We start from the raw sequence: 21,580 nt of genomic DNA on the forward strand, positions 1-21,580 counted from the left end.
ACATCTCCAAATTGTTATAGTAGGCCGGTTTATTGATTATTCAATAAAAACAACACCATAAAAAGGCTAATTTCGTTTTTCAATACGCCATAATCAAAAAGAAACGGGCATAATCGATAAGGTTTCCTGGGCGCGCAATAAACTCCCACAGAATGAAACACAATTAAAAATGTATTTTTTAACGATGTTGTAAAACCCGTTTTACGGCCTAGTGCCGAATAATTACCCTCGAGACCGAAAAAAAAATCCGCCGACTAATCTAAACGTGTTTTTGGTATGAAATGCGCCTATTAATCGTTCTCTTTTGGATCTGTGGGTCGGTTTGGATAGAAGCGTTGCCAGATATAAGCGCTGGGTCCAGTAAATACGATATAATTGGTGAGTTCTAGTAGGTAGTGGAGTTGTAGGTGTTGGATACTAATTTGTAGTGCATTAAAAGGTATGACGTAGGCATGTAAAACGTTTCGCTATTCTTTCAACAACCTATGATTTGGCGAGCACTTCACGAAAAACAGTCGGAATACGAGCAAAAACACAACTAAATAATTCTTCATCATATGTGCTAGAGTGTTTGTTGCAAAAATGTGAAAACTCTGAAACATACAATGGGAAGTGCTATCCCATCCACCGTATTCTCCAGGTCTTGCTCTTTCTGATTACTCCTTTTTCCGACATATGACCTTTCTGGGTAGTTCTTCACTTCTTATGAATATACCTAAAAGATTGGTCGATTCGTCAATACTTCATTATTTCGGATGGGAACAAGTAGGGCTATCCATGGATAATATTTTGAATAAAATATATATCAACTTGTACAATGAGCTTGAATTAAAACAAAATCTTTAAAACTAACTTATAGACGTACCATAATTTTAAAAACTCTTATTCTTCAACCCGTAAGAATTATTTCACTATTGTTCATTAACCTTATAATCATCTTAGTATAAGAAATAAATATAAGTTAGCTAGATAACAAGTATATGCGCCTTCTTATTGTTTTTCAAATGTTTTTCTTTATTCATATGAATTTCCGGCATTGATCAATAATATCTATGCCATCTTGATCGGTAATGTTTGCCCACTTTTCTGATTCTTGGACAAAACACCTTGCCAAGTGATTTCCATTAGCCTACATTATTCCTATACGTACCACTTTCAATTATCTTACAGATCTCGTTTTAGCAACAACCAATATCAATATGTAAAATAAAGTAATTCATAAATCATAAAATGATATTAGTCCTTTAAATTTTTGTGGAACTAGAGTAACGTATCGAGATTCTTTTCCTTGTAGAGTTCATTCGAAACCATATTGTTGTAATATTAGCGTTCACTTCACCGCTTATAAAAACACATAATTTTCGTTGAAATGCTGAATTTTTCCATTTTCGGGAATAAAAAATTACTAAACATTACTAAATAGACTCCCGAGATTTCTCAAAGCACAGCAATTCTGGTAACTAAATAACATAATAAAAGAAGCAACTATTATATCGAAAATGTACATTAATATGTATATGTAATGTGTAATTCACCTAAAACCTACATTAGTTATTTCCGAAATTGATATGTTTAAGAAATATAGAGGTTTTTGTAATGATATGATCTGAATTTTGATGTTATCATGATAAAATCATATGAAAGAAGAAACAATAGTTCTTGATGACAGTCGGGTGGATGAAATTCAAAAATAACACAACGATATGTATATTTATCTTCTTATTTCATGATCATAATAAAAAAGTGGTTAAGGCAGCCGCAATAATTGAATAATATACCTTTTTGGCCATCAGTGTTGTTTCATATTTTTTACTATTTAATATTCAACATCAAGACAAAAATTCTTATCACTATATTAGTTTCTTGTTTTGTTTATTTATTCATATCATTAAATATGCATCGTTTTTGATAAGCGTCATATCCATTTTATATTATAAAACCACACTATTAGGAATGCAGAGTGTAAATGTATGTGCTTATAATATGCTTGTTATCACAAGCAATTTAGCCCTTTTAAAACAATTTTAGTTAGAAATTTATATTATCATAGTAGTATTTAAATAAACCTTGATAAAACTGTAATATCTATTAATATTCGGGTATAATTTAAGGATGATAATTCTGTATTTTAATATAACAGTATATTTGTGTATTAAAATAACTTCATAGTTGTCATTCCTTAAACGTAGCTACGGCATTCATATCTGCGTTTAAAAGCATTATCGTACATCCTATTTTTAGGTGTGTACAAATAAAATGTTTGGTCTTCGAAGGCTCTTTAGTAAATACTGCTTGGTCTGGTCATTTGTTATAGACCTAAAACACATGATAGGAGAAACAAACAGTGTCAGATAATTATGGTAGGTGTAGTAAGGTTTTTTATTGAACCTTGCAAGATGTAACTGAAGGTTCTTATGTCATTTCTATTCCTATACAAAAGTTAATTTTTAGTGTTTAGCCCAAATTTATAAGTTTCAATTTATAATGTCCTGCAATGATGATTTAGTGTTTTTAGAACTTTCAATTCGCCATCATTTTATTGAGTGAAATACATACGTTTATTTGATAAGTAAATCAGTAACATTCAATTATATTCGTTCTAGATTGCTACATGCCTACAGAACTTGGGATTATGAGGTGTCGAGGTTTAGCCTTCGTCTTTAGATGGGACAACAATAGCAAAAAATGCGTTTTAGATGGTTATGGAGGCTGCAAAACTACAAAGAACAATTTTCGATCCAAGAATGAATGCGAAAGGGTTGCTAGACCTGTCTGCGAATATCTGAAGAAGGACGATATCTTGGACGAATCAGTACTAAAAAGAATATAAAGTTTTCTGTTTGTAAGTCTGTAATTTCTAATAAGTAAAGAATAATAATTTTATTAACAAATAACAAATAGTTTCTTTTAGAAATTTCGACTATTTCTTTTCTACGACGGAATCCTTGTTTGCCGATAAAACAACGGTAGGGTTTCGCTGGGATTTTGCAGTTGAACACCTTTGGTTTCAAGAATATACTAGGAAGATATATATATTTATATATACTTTCAAAATGTCAAAGTTTAGAATTGACTAAAAAAATTCTGATAGATAATTAATACGGTATTTGTGACGTTGCCATACAAATAGATAAAGGTTATACAAATAGATTCATCTAGCTTTGGATGGTGCTTATTTAGAGAAATTGGTAAATCCCATTTATTTAAGGTATTGTTGCCTATTCGATCAAAATGATTGTGCTTTGAAAATGGAGATACCAGAAGATCATTTCGTTCCTGTTATACAGTAGAGTTATACTACGAAAAATCCAGCTCAGAGTTATCAAAATGGTTGGGTATTTGTGGTGATGAGCGCTCGTCAGTATCCGAATTGGTTTGCCTGTTTTCTTTCAAAAATTTCCTAGTTAAAGGTAAACCTTACGGTTATAGTTGAAAAGATCATGGAATTCTTTAAAATATTGAGATAAACCAACATATTTCATCGGATAGACATACAAATTGGCCAAAAGCGGTTTCGAACTATTTACATAAAGCTGTATATCCAAAGAAGCTCAATATTTGGGTTCTAGATTAAATTTTATTGACTTGATCGAATTTTTATACGGGAGTTGCTGCAGAACCGAAAGGAAAAAGAAAAAAGTGCCACATATTGGGTGAGATTGAAAAGGAATTGATCATTATGAGATCCTAAAGCATGTCTAGCTTATTAAATCGATTTTGAACTGTCAACACTCAATATGACGACAATGTCAATGATAAGAACTTGTGCCATTCGACTACCATTTGCTCCAATCTCTGCAAAAAAACCCTTAATGGAGTACTGATAAAAAGATTAAACGCTTGTAAAAATTAGTTCTTTGAGCGGAAATATCAGTAGTTCTTCTGTGATGCTACAGTGTTTTTTCCAGAGAAGTGGCAAAAGGTGATCATATAATTAGTTTCAGTTTCCCCGATTCGTTATATTAATTATATTTTATTACAATATTACTTCGTTCTTCTAAAAGTAACGGGTATTTTTTATCTGCAGATATTTTTGAATTGAATGTAGGAATTGATTGTTATAGAAAATCTTCATCCATTTTATTATCGAACCAAAATTATTTATTTGATGACTGAGTCAGTGCTTCCGAACCACAATGAACACAAAATTGTTATATTTTAAATATTGTTGATATTTAGTTGTTGTCTTTAGTTTAATCTGTGGTCTGGGAATACCGAATCAATTAAGCATCATTGAAAAACAAATTAAATATCGAACTTCAGATTTAAACAATTCGGATGCACACTCGGTACACCCCATGCTGCTGTTGTTTTTCGATTCCATAATTCTACAAATTTAGAATGCAAATCCGAGGCCGTATGTTGGCTCTTTTGGCGACATCGGCGGCCAAATGAAACGTAAACAGGATCGATGGAAGGATACAATTTCGAAATAACACGATTACAAACATCCTCGGTGCGAGTAATGAGCGATGCACAAACATAGACCCACTTTCAATGTCGGGCAAAAAATGTATATGCTGTCACAGATCACTAGCAGATGATATTTGCTGTACTATGTTGTTCTTGTTATTAATATTGTTCACGAAGCTTACTGTATAATTATTAAATTACAATGTTAATGCATCTGTAAGGTCTTCATTCATATTAGAGATTTATATATGGTGCCTAACTAATGAATTTTTCTTAATTTTAATTCCTTTAAACCTCAAAACCCATATTCCTATGGTCAACCACGTTATGGATCTCATGATTGTAGTGGTTTTCAGGTTGTATTACCTTTAATGAATAATGAATATGAATAATATTTGATCCAAAAGTCCAAAATATTGACATTTTTTTGGTCTAATTCTATAGGCGAATTGATTTGTTTACATTTTTTTTAGTGTAGTGTTTCAGAATCCTAGGAGTAGATCCACATTGTTTCAATAGTGATGAAAGGATGCACAACATTCTTTGAATCAATTTTTGAAAAACACTGTGCCAATTGTGCCAAATTTAATCACTAATTTTTAGTTATGTTTTTACAAATGTTGAAATATTTAAGTGGCGTCAAATTCTTGACGAATAAATGGTATTTAGTGAATTTATTTAATTTCCCGTAAACATATTTCCCTTAAAAACTAGAATTTAAGGGAATTTATTCACGATTTTTTGGTTAAATTACTAATAATAAAATAACAATGCTAAATAATTGTAGTTTTAAACGTGTTATTAAAATGTTGTAGAAACTAATTTGTTATTATTTCACCTAAGGATGATTTTAAGAATAAGATGAATTCGTATGTGCTAACTTAGGCTGTGGAAAACAGCGAGAGGCATGGAACATGCATGTTAATATTATGAGTATTGGGCTGATATAATTACGGGGAAGAGTGAATATAGATCACTCAGAACTCCAGAGATTTGGGCTTAATATCCGTTACTAGATGTAAAAAGTGAATAAAACCTTTTTTAATTTTATAGTACCTTAGACAATCCATATAACATATTTATACGTTATATTAGCTATTCTCAACTATTATATATAAAAATATATTACATTAAGAGTGCTTAATTTTTAAACCGTTTTAAATTCGTTCGCTCCTAAAATAATTTATTCCCTTTAATAAACTTCTTGACTTCGTTATTCAGACTGTCGCCTGTCACATTTGATTCGCCTGCAGGAGCAGGAGGAATCGTCTCGCTAATAAGGAGGAGGAATGTCTATGTCGAGAGACGGAACTCAGTTCATAAACGATAAGCATTGGAAGTCTTAATTGTTGTAAATTATTCGCTCTCTTAAGAGCCGGTCACAATTAGCGAGGAACGTTACGGGTGAGACAGGCGACCCCTTATACCGAGAGCGGCATGTTTAATAAATATTTGATGAGAACCGAGGTGTATGAAAATTTAGATGCTGGGAAATCTATGGAGTGTGTGACTGGTTTACAAGTATGAAAATACAAGGTTAAATGTTGTTTGGAATTCATTGAAATGCAAACAAAATTACTGATGATTATCGGTTGTTGCAAAAACCTCAAAAACAATAAATAATAAATAAATAACTATATAGAATGGATAGGAGAAAAAGTAATTTCGGTTTTTTGTCATGTCCCTCAAAGAGAATTTATTGACGTAAATGTTACACATTTGTCATTGATTGATGTCTTGTTTTGTTCAATGATGTTTAGGTACTTTTTTAGTATAATCAAAATGTTATTAGAGAACTGCAAATATTACAGGGCGAGGTGGGTCTTGCAAACTTCCCTTGAATTATCTTTCACGCTATTCATTGTCCACTTATTAGTGATAATTCGCTTTAGAATTGCTCGATTTTGTCTGTTTTCGGCAGAAGTTCACAAATGCAAACTCAGTCTTTCAAATGTGTCACTATTAATTCATGTCGAATCCAAGTATGTGGCATTGAGATTAACTTAAAGACTCATTATCATAAATGCGATACGATTTTTGATTTTACTTTTTTTCTTTTCAGACGTAAGAGGCAAAATATGACCAAAGAGCCCTTCTGGGGTCTTAATTTTCAAAGCATTGTAGGAATGTTCGTCTTGTCGGTAGGAATGTGTGGCTGTCGATGCGATTATTTATCGGAACACTCACTACTATTTTTGTGGAAGGAAATGGCATGGGAACAGAAAACACCGGTTGAATAAAAACTTGTTTATTTCGATGTTATTTGCTACATCTGTTCGTCGGGAGGATGGATAGGATATTAGGTTAGATAAAGGAAGTACGGAAGGGCTATGGAACTGGTACTCCTACAAGGGGGTAGAGAAAAGAGAGCGAGACGTCGTCGTGGTGATCTCTTATAGCAGGGAACCGCATGGTACCAATCTACCAGCATTGCCAATCTTTGAGCTTAATGTAGAAATTTTAGTGGTAGCCTAAAGGGTTGTATAGTGTATAAATAAGAATAGATATTAGCTTTTCTTCAACAATGCAAAAAATTACGAGACTATTTCTCAGAATATTAAATAATATTTATGTCTATCTATTAAGGTCCGCTCCAAATAACTTCTTCTAAATATACTATTAGAAAGAGAGACCTGTATATTCGTGGTAAATATTAAAGATGCTTGCTCCTCTGCTTAGTTCTGGTTCAAGTTCATTGCTTAAACGAACTGACTAAGCTTGTCTCCATTTACACCAGGATGAATATTGTGAAAAATTTTCTGATAAAACTAATCTATCGTTTCGAATCATAAGGCAATACTCAAGCAACTAACCAAAGCAATGAAGCGACTTACGATTTAGAAACTAGGTATTTTAAGTCTTTAGATTAGGTTATTTTTAATTGTATTATATTGTCTTAATACTTTATAAGATAATTGCGTTTATTGTGTTATTAAAAAATGAAAATTGAAATATTATTAAAATACAATAGAAATATTTGGGGTCACTCTTCCATTCCTTTTTACAATTCCAAAGAACACTAAAACCTAAAAATATTTCTCCATCCTTCAGACTGAAACTGTTATATGGAACATAACAAAATTCTGCAACTACCCTCATTTATAGGTTTCCATCCCACTTATGGTACTGAAAATGAACTAATGTCTACAGCATAGATCTCTGTCTTAGGTGATGAATTGAAAAAACACGAATATTTATGATTATCGACTTGTTTGACTGTTTTCGTGACTCTCCATGGTTTTGAGTGTTTTCAATCGATAGCTCCTAATGCTAATTAGAAGCATAACTAGAGAATGCTACTGACTATAACTGAGACGTAAATTGTTAAAGACCTTGATAAAAAAAAATTTTCACTAGCACTATTGGGTTCCATAGCTCTCAAAACAGCTTAAAAATATTTGGTCATTCTGTAACTGAAATGTTCTATCACGACTGTCTTATTCACCAGATTATGTTCCGTGCGACTACTGCTTGTCTATTTTTTTTTTAATATAATAATATTGATTGACATCACTTAAACACTAGTCTACAAAAAAAGATTTTCTATGCAAATATAAAATATGGAGAACTGATGTTAGTAATAATGTAAACACAAATAAAATTTGTCCTGACTAGAATTAATCCAATTATCTAGTATCTCTTCGAGACAACAAAGAAATACCTAACATTAACCTGAAAATTGGAACGGAATTGGAAACGGTACGGACCACCGTCAGGGCGATAAAAATGTGACTAAAACAGCGTAAATATATCAGGATACATACCGCGGATTCCGAAAGGTTCCCATTATTCGGAAATTAAAAGAACAAAACGAGCGTGGAGAACATTCCTCTAAAGGAATTTTCAACATTTTTATAATGCGGGATTGTTTCGTAGTGAGGGTCTCGCCGGGATGAACCGGGGAGATAAAATGTTAATGATTCTAACGATTCCGAGAGGACGAGTGCGAGAGACAAAGAAGGCGAATCGTAAATATTTTTATTGTCCTTATTTAATTGAACGTCAGCTACGTTTTGGCATATATACGATTACATAAACGTTGGGATGCATCGTAATCAGTCATCATATTATGCAAACGGTGTATATACTATAGGATATTAAATTCGTATATTGTATTTTATTGCGAAACTACGTCCACCTTTAGAGTAATATTTTTACTTGCCAATTTTGGGAATATGCTTTTTAAGTGGGACATCATTAAAGCAGATAAGCAGACAGGCGTTAATGTATAACTTATGTTCATATTTTCGAATAGAACAAGGCCTGGACTTTAATAGAGCTCATAGTTTATTTACACTAAGAGGAATAGGAATTTTTATAGTTTATTCGAAGTTTTTTTAGTAATGCGACGTGGATATTTGTGACGTCCAAACATTACAATGTTGCCGCATCAACTCTGAGTTTTAGTTCAGTTTGGTTTTGACATACAAGAGAATTCTAATATAAATAAAATAATTGAACAAAAATGTTATCAAATATAATTTATTTTAACATTATACTATATCTAAAAACTACAGTTAACTATACAGCCACAATAATTTATAGGTAAGAGTTAAAACCTCTTATAACTATTGTTTTCAACAATTTTGCATGCGTCTGACAGCTGGTCACCGTCCGGTTGTCAGATGTACGATAAATTATTCAAAATATCAGTTATAATTATTACGGATTATAAACCGGTAAACATTATTTTAGCCCTTTATTACTTTGTTTGAAAATGCCGAAAACAATAGATATTCAGGGTCATAAATTGATTGCGGCTTTAATAGGTTATTTCGAAAAGGAACGAGATAACGGAGGCCCCTTTTTGCCGATAAATTCCGTTAGAGAGGTAATTATTGATGATATTAAATAATATACTCCCTACAATTTTATTGAAAATGTTTTTAAGCGGGTTGCTGCCGTGCTAAATATTACTGTGGGTACTGTGGATAACATCGCTTACAAAATAAAGAATAATACGTTAGATTCACCCAAGAAAACCCGTCTACACACAAAGTGGATGACAAATATTGACCATCTTGATATTGGCTTTATTCGAGACCAAATATATGAAATGTATAAGAACAGTAAGTACACAAACTATTTTATCAATATAAACATAATTTTAAAAAAATATGTTAGAGAAAATTGTCTCTCTGGAAAGTATACATAAAAGAATTAGGGATATGCAGCTTTTTGAGGGATGTAAGACAGTCTTTCATACACTCTTACGGGGTATAGGGTTTCAATGTTGTACCCAATGTATGTCAATGTTGTACCCAATTTCAATATATGTTCAAGATAACCCTCGGAAAGGTTTAATGGAACTTCCAGACAGTACCTTAAAAACAATTCATTTAAAGGCATAATTTATAATTTTTAAGCATAATAATTTAATATTTAAGCATAATAAGAAAATAATATAAGAAACTTGAATATTTCAAAATGGTTCGTTGTGGCGCTCTTGGCAAGACTGTTACAAAAAAAAGTGTAAAGACAATAAAAATTGATGGAAAAAGGTAAAAGTTACAATAGCATTCAATTGGGTTTTCTTGGTCACTATATTTATTAATAGTTAATTGCATATATATTGCTGGTTGGGAAGAATATTCCATCAAAAACTGCCCACAAGCAAAGCGATTCATCAATACATATTGAATCTCCTTAATGTTGGCTCTATCCGAAATCAAAATCAAATATGTGAAAAAGTTAGTAGTTTTTTTCGATATAGTAATAATTTAATATAAATATTACAGAACAACTATTAACCTTTGAAAGATTCTCAGAAAACTCAGGAATATGAAGCCCTTTGGGGGATATAAATCATCCCTTCGTACATTGTTAGGAGACATAGATTTCAACTGGTCTAAATACAATCCATGAAGTAGGCTGATGTCCAGGCATTGTTTTTAAGAAAATTGAAACTTTAAGGCCAAATCAAGTATATGATTCCCTATATCTAGATGAATTTTGGGTTATTGCTCATCTTTGAATCAAGAACTAAAAGTAAAAAGGTTAATATGCACTACGATGACAATATAATACATTACTTGGGTATACAATGTTTAATTAGGTAGATTAGGCCTTGATTGGTGCTGTGGAGGATAATTCAAAGTAAAATATAATAAAATTGCCCTGCCCTGCAAACTATTGTGGCTGTATAATTAACTAATATTCTAGTCTAAGTCTGTCGATAATATGTATTAAAATGTTAAAGCAAGTTATATTTGATAACAGTGTTTTACTTACGATGCAATTTTGTTTATTATGTTAAAGCCAAAATAAAAAAAAGTTAAAATTGAGTGATTTTAATTCTAACGCATGCGTAATGAACTCATATAGCGTGATATCCCTCTAAAACCTATAATGAGTATAGTTGAAAATATGGATGATAAGTACTCGTAAAGAGTGCATAAAGACCATAATATACTTATCAATCAAGTCTCAGTGATAGTAATGAAGTGTATACTGAAACTATCATTTACATGTCAAGTATATAATAATTATCACAATGAATGGAGGTTAGTTGGTCATGGTCATAATTTGTTGGTGCACTTTATGGACGTTTCATCGACATAGTGACACAGACAACTAGAGCATCAAATAGTCGACAATATGCCACAAAACTAGGCGAAAAAACAAACTTCTACTTCACAATTACTTTAAAATATATAATAGCTAAGAGCAATAGTTTCAATGAAGCAACCAGTGGCTTTAATGTAGATTAGTTGTATTGGCGCATATGATATTGATGCAGATATGCTAAAAATCAACAAAAGCAACATACAATACTTTTTTTTCTATCATAAACCTATATCCTACATTTTTGAGTTTATAGATGAATTAAAATTTTTCTGCGCTATTATGCAAAACTAAACAATCTTGCATCATTAATCAATTAGTTTTAAGAGTAAGCAGGATTATTATTTTATTACAGAAATAATTTGTTTTAAAATGTGTCCTGCATATTAATATATTTCATTAAAATAAATTAACATTAACGTATTCCTTGGTCTTGACTGAAACATTTTTATAGCATATTCCAACTATTAGATCTTAACTGTAATTGTAGCTTTTTGTAAATTAATGAATTAATTTAAATTGGTCAATAGTTTAGTGGGAAATATATTCTAAATAATCAACATGTTGTTACGAAACATCCAAAAATTCCAAATAACTTAAATATTCTTTGTAGGTTATTTTCTCAGATATGCTATTTAGTAACATTTTACAGCTAACTAAGATATCATTAATAATTAATTCTTCAATTTATCCGACTTAGTTGATCACTATGCATAATATAATAGAAATAGGGTCCCATCTTTATTTAAAGTTTTTTATTACCAACTTTGGTTCTAATTTTCTGCTAGGAAACTTTATAAAAACTTATTTTGTTTATAAGTTTAATCAAAAACCGTGATTAATTAGATCAGAAGGAATGGTAAACCAAGAATTGTCAAATTTTTATTTTATATTTTTTATATTAATTATTTTGTTTGAAGTGGTTTTTTGATGTTTAATATTAAGGATGCAGTGGGAAGCCCAATGCAAAATTTATATAATATATAGTAGTAGATGCAATTATGCAAAAATGTCTATATATTAATCGGCTTGGCGAAAATTTTACCTCCCTTATTAAGGAAAATGGGGGGCATCGAGATGCTTGAAATTTGCCACGGTAAAGCCTATATGGAGGAACAATTTTTAGGCCTAAAATTTGTGTAATATGCCCTACAAATAAGCAAATTCCAATGAAACTAATTTCGGTAAAATATCAAGAAATATTTTAGGCTCTATTTTCGTTGGACCTGGCCGATCCGCTTCCTGTTGCCAGCTCCAATTCTAATACAGTAGAATATTCGCCATTTATGTTGTACGTAGATCAACTACGGGCATACAATTTTGCGCTGTACAGCAAAATATGGACAGAACAATTTTGAATTAGAAGACAAGTCCTTACGTTTTGTATTAGAAACGATATTAACACGGAAAGTTAGTGAGTTAAGATATTAAATAGTTTCATTTAATTTTAAGTGGTGTTGTTTAAGATTTTGTATTACTTGTCTTTACTCTCGTATTGTTAGAATTAGGTATCAAAGTAGGTAAAATATAGGTAAAGATACTGCTTTTTTTTCAATGTATACTTTAGGTGAAAACTTCGTATAAAAGGTACATAATGAAAATATGTAAATAAAGTGAAACTAACTACATAGCTAGTCTAGATGGTATACTTGCGACATATAGAAGCAATTATTAATTATTAATAGTAATTTGGTAAATGGTTAAATTGCTGATGAATATTAAAGAGTTTAATGATTAACGTAATCAAATATGCAACTATATGACATTTTTCAAATATTTTTTGAAACTTATCAGTTATCAGTTATTTTAGTTATTTACTTTTAAGGCCTAACTTATGCAAAGTCAATAGTTCATTTAATTATTACAAATTTATTACTTTAACAAAATTTCCATATTGTAAAAAATAAAATGCTTATTTGTGTTGAAATAAAATTAAATAGAAACGTAGATATTTATATTTGATGCCCTGAAGTTTTTAATGTTCTGAAAATAATCATTCTCATTATAATTTTGCTATAATATTATGTTATGTAGTATTTTAAACTTATTACTACTCTGTTCTTGTGGATAGTTGTGACATTTATTATTTTAATTAATTTTATATGTCAAATACTTTTCTGATCTTATATTGAAAATACAATGCAATATTAAAAGCTCTATGATGATATTCAGACCATTGACTTTGTAAGAAACATAAATTCAGCGATTCGGATGAAATTCATAACAAAAGTCAGCGAACCCGAACTGTAAGCATTAGGAATCTCTTTATTTACCCTGTGTAAGGTAAGTGGCCTTACCTTGTGCTGGCTATATTAAGTGGCTTATATTGGTTTTAAGCAAATAACTAGAAAATTGTGTTCTTTAACTATATTAGTTTTCATTCTCATCTTTAAAAGTTGAAGCTCCTTAATTAAAATGAAACAAATATCATGAAGTAAGAAAGGAAACGGATATGATTTAATAAAAATTATAATCCCATTGCCCAAGCCAAATCTCGACAGAAAGCAATTTAATAAGATCATAAAGACACAGAACCAAAACGAGAAATAAATGGCCGTTATAAGTTAAAATATGATATAAAAAGGACTCTCTCCCTTATTTTATTTGGTTTCTTCCGTTTTTTTCTCGGTCCTGAGACGGTCTCATGCCTCCAAACAAAAGTAATATCTTTGAGTGTGTACGGGTATTTACAACGGCAAAAAATGTATCAGACTTTTGCCGGCACTGGGGAAAATGTAAATTTTTTTACGTCCTGCAGCAGGAACACAATGAATGTACGTGATAATTTTTCCCGTATCCTTCCTCAAAATTTCGTTTCGAGAGCAGAGGCGAATTCTCGAGATTCTGCCGGGTTAGTTTTTGTTTATTTAGTGGATAGTGTGTTATAGTGGAAGCGGCAATAGTTAAATATTTCTGAAGGAATAATAATCGATGTTTTTCATTCACTCAGTAATTAAATAAACGATCTCTATTTGATTTAAATAAAAATATAAGAAGCAATACAGTCAACTGGACAATCCTTTAATTTTTGAGATGATCGCGGATTCAACAAACTTGACTTCAAACAATTCTTCAAACAACTTGACCTAACTGACAAATTTAATTGTTTTGACATTTTCATACCTTAAAAAATATTTTTCTTTTAGTATTATTGGATCACTCGTTATTGGATGTATACAGAGGTTAATCATGGAGCGCTGAAAATTTAACTTTTGACATTCATTATTATTTGAAGAAATCTTCTCTCGAAATCCATTAAACATTTTTGGAAGCTTGTACTAATGCTACTCGATCATATCTCAGTTGTTGGCCCTAATATCAATGATTTAGAAGCTGCGATTTTGATGTCATTAGATAAAAATGATCTGGAGTACCACAAAACAAAGTGAATGAAAATGTAATTTTGAATTGTTTTAATATTATGGTTTTATTGCATTCCTGCCAAGAAGGAAGGGTATTCGTTGATGTACAGTCTGTAGCGATGAAAAGTGAATACATTATGGCACTTCGAAGTCCAAAATGTCATATTTATTACATCGATATAGACACCGAAGTATCTTCATGGCCATAAAGTCTTGCTGTGCATATTGTGGGGTCAGCATGGAGTAGTGTATTACCGTTTGTTAAAATTGAATTAAACTAGTACAGAAAAGGTTTACGGTGTGTTAGGTATTCACCCAAAAAGACCAGCAATAGCAAAGGACATTCGAAAAGTGATCTTCTTGGATCACAATGCTCGATCACATATTGCAACGAGATGCAATGGGAATATATGCTCAACCAGGCATAATTACCTGAGTTGGTATTTCAAAATATTGTAGAAGTAAAAATATGCATTGATTAATTGATAGCTGCTAAATCTACATCGTTTTTTGCACACGCTGTATCAAATAAATTCATGACATGTTTAAACTGAATAATATTCAGTCAGAATTAATACTTTTTTTCATATATAATCAAAGTTACTTATTATATCACTGGTTATTTCTAACTCTTGATAAAATAATCTGTATAAGATATAGTTGCATAGTTAACAAAATTATGAGAGTATATAAATTTTAGAATATTATCTTCTTTAGAATTTTAACTCTCTTCAGAAACTACTCAACGTGTATGGTATTAAAAACACTAACTACTGGTACTAGACACCTTCATTAATTGTATATATAAATTAAGTCATGTTATATATAAATTTAATCATGTAATAAACAAGGTCATATCCTTGACGATGAAACGATGAAAAAAATGAAGCTATTAACCAATTGGCTCGTGTAAATATGTAGAAAAACATCTTTTTTGTTCGTCCTTTCTCCCCAGTCTCGCCAATATCTTCCCCTCGTCCTTTTTCGGCTCATTTTCGTGGAGCAATTAACGTTGGACCAGGTTTTTACCTAAAGTTCAAGCAGGCTTTAATTTTATGGCTTCCAAATTAAAATTGGTAAAGTGGTAAACGACGGTGAGTTAATGACCCGATGGCTCGTTCATTATCCCGATATAGGGCGGGGGCGAGCAGAGAATCACCATTTTCGAAGTGGGAAAAAAAAGCAAAACAAACAGACCGGACCGTTCGTTATTCGAAATCAGCGGTATTAGGCACATAATCAATATTATCGACCAGTAAGGATAATTCTAAATGCTGAGCACGAGAGAGATTAAACCGATAATGATAAATTAGAGAAAAAAAGTGTTTGCAATTATCTGGAACACGATTCTATTTAAAAACTTAATCCATATTGTGTGGAAATGGGTTCGGATTTTTTTAAATTTAGGTGGAAATATGCAGCGTTGAATATTTTCTTAATTTTCCTTAAACTTTCAGATATATAACTACATCTGCTTTTTGATGCACATTTTCTGTTGTTTCAAGGAAGGTTGCTCACGGAATCCTTAGAAAAGTCGAGAGATGGCAGTGTTTTCATGTATGCATCAAGGCATAATAGATTTTTTGGAGGTGTGAGTTTTATAGTCCAAAGTTTTTATTTTCAAGGTTAATTGAAACAAGATGCATTTTTTTGTTTAATTAAAACTTAACTTTGGCCTAGCAAATTGGTTGCTTATTATTTCGCACTTATATTTGCAACTGCTTAAAATTAAATGAGTTAGATTTTGGTTAAATATACACAAAAGGTGAATAGTTAAGATATTTAATCGAGGTAACTATTATCGAAATAATTTATGCCATGGTTTGATTAAACATCATTATGCATCAAGTAATGATCAAACTCTGGATCAAGAGTCAAATGTGGATAAATAGTCAAAACTATGAGTGAAAAAAACTTGCAAAAAACGCACATAGTTTTGTGGATTTGGAGAAAGACCGTCACTCATCAAGACGATGGCGTAAATATTGGAACTAATGTAAGATTCCAATTACTATAAAATTCATCAGAACCGTCGGTCGGATTTAGCCTTCAGTAACTTTTGTAATTTCGAATTTCAACAGATGGGTTTCTCCAATGATGCTTATATTGAAGACCTTCTAAAAATCTGATGGCTTAGGTCCATTATGAAAATTGAAAGGTAGATAGAAATCTCCGTAAAAATATGTTTATTCCTTTTTTGTTAAATAATCCTCATCATTAGGAAGTTTCCCACTGAACAACCTTAATGAAATAATATGTGTACACTACCTACACACTGGTCAATAAGTCTCTGGCTTGACCTATATGTGAAACCATCTGCTTTACTACCAATGTATCTGTGTTTACCCTGTTAAATTTTGGTTTAAAAGCTAAAAAAGATTTGGTATTTCAGAAGTCGGTGAAAATATCATCAAATTGAATAAATTGTGCTTCCAATTGCCTGCTGGTTGTTTACAAAGATCAAGAGAAAACTTAAGGGAAAGAAGTTTAACGTAAATGCAGAAGTGGTGGACAAAGCTGTAGTGTATGTTGAAAACAGTGATAAATAGTTGGACGCAAAAGGTTTAGGAAATTGAAATTGATTAGGATGACGACATTTTTATCACTAAGTGTGGTGTGTTTTCTTTAGTGTCTGTTTTCTCTTGCTCTATAAACAAATTCCGTCAATGTTTTTCTGTCTCTGCTGCATTATCTTCTTGATATATCCGATTCAAGCCAATATGTTTTACTGTGGCTCCTTGGTTTTTCTTCTTTCCGTAGTGGCTTGCCAAACTTCTTTTAAATGTGTTTTGTCTTCCGTATACGGTAACATAAAAACCAACTAGTCGTTGTCTTCTTTGTGCTGTTCCACTTATTCAATATTGAGGTCTTTCTTTATTCCTTTACTTCTCATCTTGTCCATATTTACTATATTCCCGACTCTTCAGGTGTAGTTCACTCCTACTGCTTGTATCTTGTTTTCATCACCTCTTGTCAATACACACTTCTCTCAATCCGAATATTGGGATTAGTCTATATATTTTTGTATCTTTTTTTGTTCTGTATTTTCCTACTGTCATATCTGCTTACTTATTTTATTTTATATTGTCATATATTATTTTACGCCAGTGCTTGAAATAAAAGCTGTCTTTATATCAGACTCAGTTCTAAAATGGTTTTTCAGGAATATCTATTCTACTTGCCGTTTCTAGAAAACATTGCTCTATGAATGGCTATGAATATAATTGTTCGGTAAATATAAAATTAAAGGGATGAAAGTAAAATTGCTCGCTTAATAATTGAGTAATTGATCGAAGATTAGAAATATCTGAGAATTCTGCAAGAAATTAAAACGAACAAAACTTCATATACATCCGATGTTTGTCCAACTAATTCTCGATAAATTTCGAAGAGAATACGGTGCCAGCTTGAATGCCCCCAGCCCTCTAGCATCTCGGTGTTGTTCGGTTGGTGCTCCGCCTTCTCTCTTTCTCCCCCTTCCTTATCCCGTTTCACCTCCTCCTAATTATCGAGGATTCCGAAACGGGAGTAATCAGACAATGCAGACGATACGTGCCGAAAAAGACAAACAAGCCACGGGTCAGACGTTAAACGTCGAAGACGGAGAGGTAGGGGGCCTGAGGGTGGACTGGGCGAGTGAGACAGACAAAGGAGGGTGACGGGAGATATTCGTCAGAGCACAGTGGGCGATGAGATGGAGGGCACGACGGGGGAGAGTGCCTGAGTGCAGTGCACGGGAAAAGGATTATTTCGTGCTTCGATGGGAAGTTGATATTGCCTGTTCTAGAGAGAATTCGTTATTATACTGTTTTGGGTTTATTACTGGCGGGACTGTTTCGTACTTAATGGACGTATTAGAATCAACATGAATTCAAAGAACTAATGTAGTCTGTGTCAGTTTCCTATTGCACATGACAATTACCTTGTTAGTTTGGTGTGTTTTTCCTTTCCTATCTTCCTGGAAATTCTGTTACCAACGTTCGAAGATTATTTAATTTTTGACGTAATTTTGATATATTCATAAGATGTTTAAAAAAATAATAATAAAAAGAGAGTATTCCAATATTATGGAAAATCCTTATGAAGATACCTTATTGTTTTGTTTCTCTTTGATATGGTGCTATTATGTTATACCACTTTTTGAAAATTAACCACGAACTATGCTGCGCCTGTATCGTCTATCTACATTTATTCTAAAACATTTTCAACATATTCATATTTTCGTTAGTGGTAGGTCTGTCACTTGCTATTGCTGGTGTTATACAAAAATACATCGTTCAGTTTATTTAATTACGTTCCAGAATACAATAGATCTTGCTGATTCCACAATATAAAGTGCTTCGTTGGTGGATGGTTTTCATGACCCAACCATTAACTTATGTTCAACCAGCCCTATGGGATTGTCATGGTATATTTAGTTTATGCCACTTAATTTTTTTTACCTGTCTATATCAATGTCTTTCACTTGAATCCTTCTTTTCATATGTGAATGAAAATTTCTTTAATTCAACATCTGATAAGCTATCTGCGTACTATTTGAGTTACAGTCATAAAACAGGGAATATATTAATAAAATAATTTGGAAATTGTTATTTGACCTTAATATGTATATTAAAACAATAACGAACACAATTATCTAATTAAAAAGTTTTTTAAAAAATTTAATAATGTATATTAAAGGAATATATTTACATTCAATAAATCAACTATTTATTTTTCAATATTTAGGTCTATTTATAAAGTAAGTAATTAAAATAATTGGTACAAATGTTAAAGAATAAAGTATAATAGTCACATAGGTTATACCATTAATCATTAAACACCTTAATATTTATCAATAATTTAAAGTGTTTAAAAACGTTCTGTTAATAGTCCATAATTTCTTCTATTTGCCCTATGTGTTCCGTCTATGTAGCTTATGTAGTTACTTTCATTTTAACTACTGCATATTTTCCCTACTTCATTTAAGTATACATGCACTCTTCCTATATTATCCATATATTCTGGCTGATTAAAACAATAACTTATTTACCTACATTTTTAAATAAAACATCATCGTTCTTTGGTTATTCTTTGGTTATCTTTTCAATCATACCGTTGCACGTAGCTCATTTTTAATTTTTCTTCTTTCTTTAATCTACTATTTTCTATTTTGGCTTTTGTACGTAGGAACTAACTACAAATGAGGAATTAAAATGAAGCTGTTTCACAAAACATTCCCCGCAACATTCATTTTAACTCTTGATGTACAAATTAACGTATTTATTACCTGCAATATTCTTTTACTGCTTTGTTAATAAATTTATTTACTAAAGAAACCTGAAATGAATCAGAACTGAACATCACTTAAATTTACAGAAAAGTCCAAATACAATCAAGCATCCAATATTACTTAATGTAATGTAACTAATAGTAAGAGTATTGTACATTTTTCATTGTATATTTCTTCATTTATTCAGCAAATTATCAATTTTATTTCGCCGCAAATTTTCCATAAACTTAACTATTTATCACATGCTATTAATAAATTTTCTTAAAATAAATGCTGGGAAAGTTGAAATAACATGTTAATTAGGCCCGACTAACAACCGAAAATGTTATTCGAAAAAACATTAAGCCTGGGGACTAGCAGATTATGTTGGTCGAGTAAACACGTCACCATTTAGATGCTTTTTACTCTGTCTCAATTTCCACTTATCTCTTGTAAGATTAGTCTTGTAAACTGTCATCCTAAGTCATCGATAGGTCGATGCATCTACTAAACAGGATTAAAATAAACCGTAATCTTAAATTTAGATTGGCTTTTCGGTAACGGGATAGTTTTATTGCTTGTTTGAAGTCGTATATTGGGTAAATATAGTTTGTGGTAAGTAAAGTTTTGGCAATATAGCAGTGCTAGTTTTAGAGATTATTGTCCTAAAGTTGATAATACTTTTTTATAATCTTAAGAGGATTAAGATAACTATATATCATATAATATGTCATAGCAGAGTTGCTTAATTTATTATTTATGTCTAGTATAAACCCACACATTAATATGTTTTATGATACTCACTGTTGTATTCGTCACTTTATGTGTGTTATTTTCGACAATTTAATGTTACCGTTGAACAAAACTGACGTTTTTGTTAATATACTGGCTTTTTTTATAATGAATGAACACAAATATATATTGACAAAATAGGGGTTTATTATTTATTAATGCAATTATTAAGTTGGTTCTATTTATTTTGTCATTTTCGAGTACTATAACTCTGAGTTAGATATTATATATTTGTTAAAATGTGTAATTATTTATACAAGGTGTCTCAAAAATATATTTAGTGGATTGAGAGCTCTCTTTCAAAAATACAGATTAATTACTAGTTGAATACACAAACTTAACTTTTCAAACTGTATATCATAGAAATATTAAGTGTCAAGTCTAATGATGTATGTTCTCAAGTTGGTTATAGTAATTTTCACTTACATTAACTTTAAAGGTTGCTAATTAAGTTTAAGTTATAATTCTATATATAAGCTTTATAGACGTAAAAAAATTATTTTGAAACAAATCATTTCAATCGAGTTTTTAAAGCTTTCCTGTCAATATAAAAAGGTTTATATTATTCGATATTTATAGTTTAAAAATTTTTTATGAAAGCCTAGCTCACCAATAGAATATACAAACCGACTAAGGACACATCGTGTGCAATCTTGCGCAAATCCTGTTCAGAGTCTCAATGGAAGATTCTGAAGTATGACAATAAGGCGAGAGTGATACTGTAACAACCTAAAATAACTCCACGAGAAATCCTTGAAATAGACTGAATATATTTGAGCTAAGAACGTTGTCAGCAAGAAATGACAAATAAACACAAATGAAAGACGGGGATAGAGAGAAAAATAGAGGAGGGGAAAGAAATACCAGAAAATATATTTGTTCTCATTTTATTCAGATAAAAAGAGGAACAATGCTGTGCGTAAGTTCGAACATGTAACCCAATAAGCCTGGAAATGTCGTTGGGTTGTCAAACGTCTGAAATTCTTCAAAACATTAGGATAATAAGAGATTATAAACCATCAGACACTGTTTTGGCTCTTCTTCTTCTGCTTGTTTTGATAAATTTCAAATCGCTGCTTAGCATTTGTGATTACTCTGGTTGAAAATGCTGAGGCCAAATGAATAGTCTAGTTTAATAAATAACCTCGACGATGAACGAGGTAATAATAGGGGCCCTTTCTTACCAGTAAAATGCGTA

At 31.3% G+C, this 21,580-nt stretch overlaps 2 protein-coding genes across 5 annotated transcripts in view; one reads left to right on the forward strand and one right to left on the reverse strand.

Moving 5' to 3' along the window:
- Positions 1–21,580, reverse strand: part of side-IV (sidestep IV) — a 573,009-nt gene that overhangs the window by 403,836 nt on the left and 147,593 nt on the right. The gene's annotated exons all lie outside the window — the stretch shown is intronic.
- Positions 212–2,898, forward strand: LOC143196551 (U-actitoxin-Avd3r-like). The gene is made up of 2 exons (XM_076404301.1): positions 212–378; positions 2,604–2,898. The coding sequence occupies exons 1-2, from the start codon at positions 282–284 to the stop codon at positions 2,828–2,830; spliced, it is 324 nt and encodes a 107-aa protein (XP_076260416.1). The 5' UTR covers positions 212–281; the 3' UTR covers positions 2,831–2,898.

The sequence above is a fragment of the Rhynchophorus ferrugineus genome, unplaced genomic scaffold (assembly GCF_030347505.1).
Source record: "Rhynchophorus ferrugineus isolate W39M unplaced genomic scaffold, kcgeb_rfMv2 rfM4, whole genome shotgun sequence".
In the NCBI taxonomy this organism is placed as follows: domain Eukaryota; kingdom Metazoa; phylum Arthropoda; class Insecta; order Coleoptera; family Curculionidae; genus Rhynchophorus; species Rhynchophorus ferrugineus.

What these genes read in the sequence shown, in the direction of transcription:
- LOC143196551 (XM_076404301.1), top strand. Translation starts at nt 282, where the DNA reads ATGCGCCTATTAATCGTTCTCTTTTGGATCTGTGGGTCGGTTTGGATA. An exon ending in CAGTAAATACGATATAATTG is followed by an intron (nt 379 to 2,603) that starts GTGAGTTCTAGT and finishes TATTCGTTCTAG; the next exon opens with ATTGCTACATGCCTACAGAA.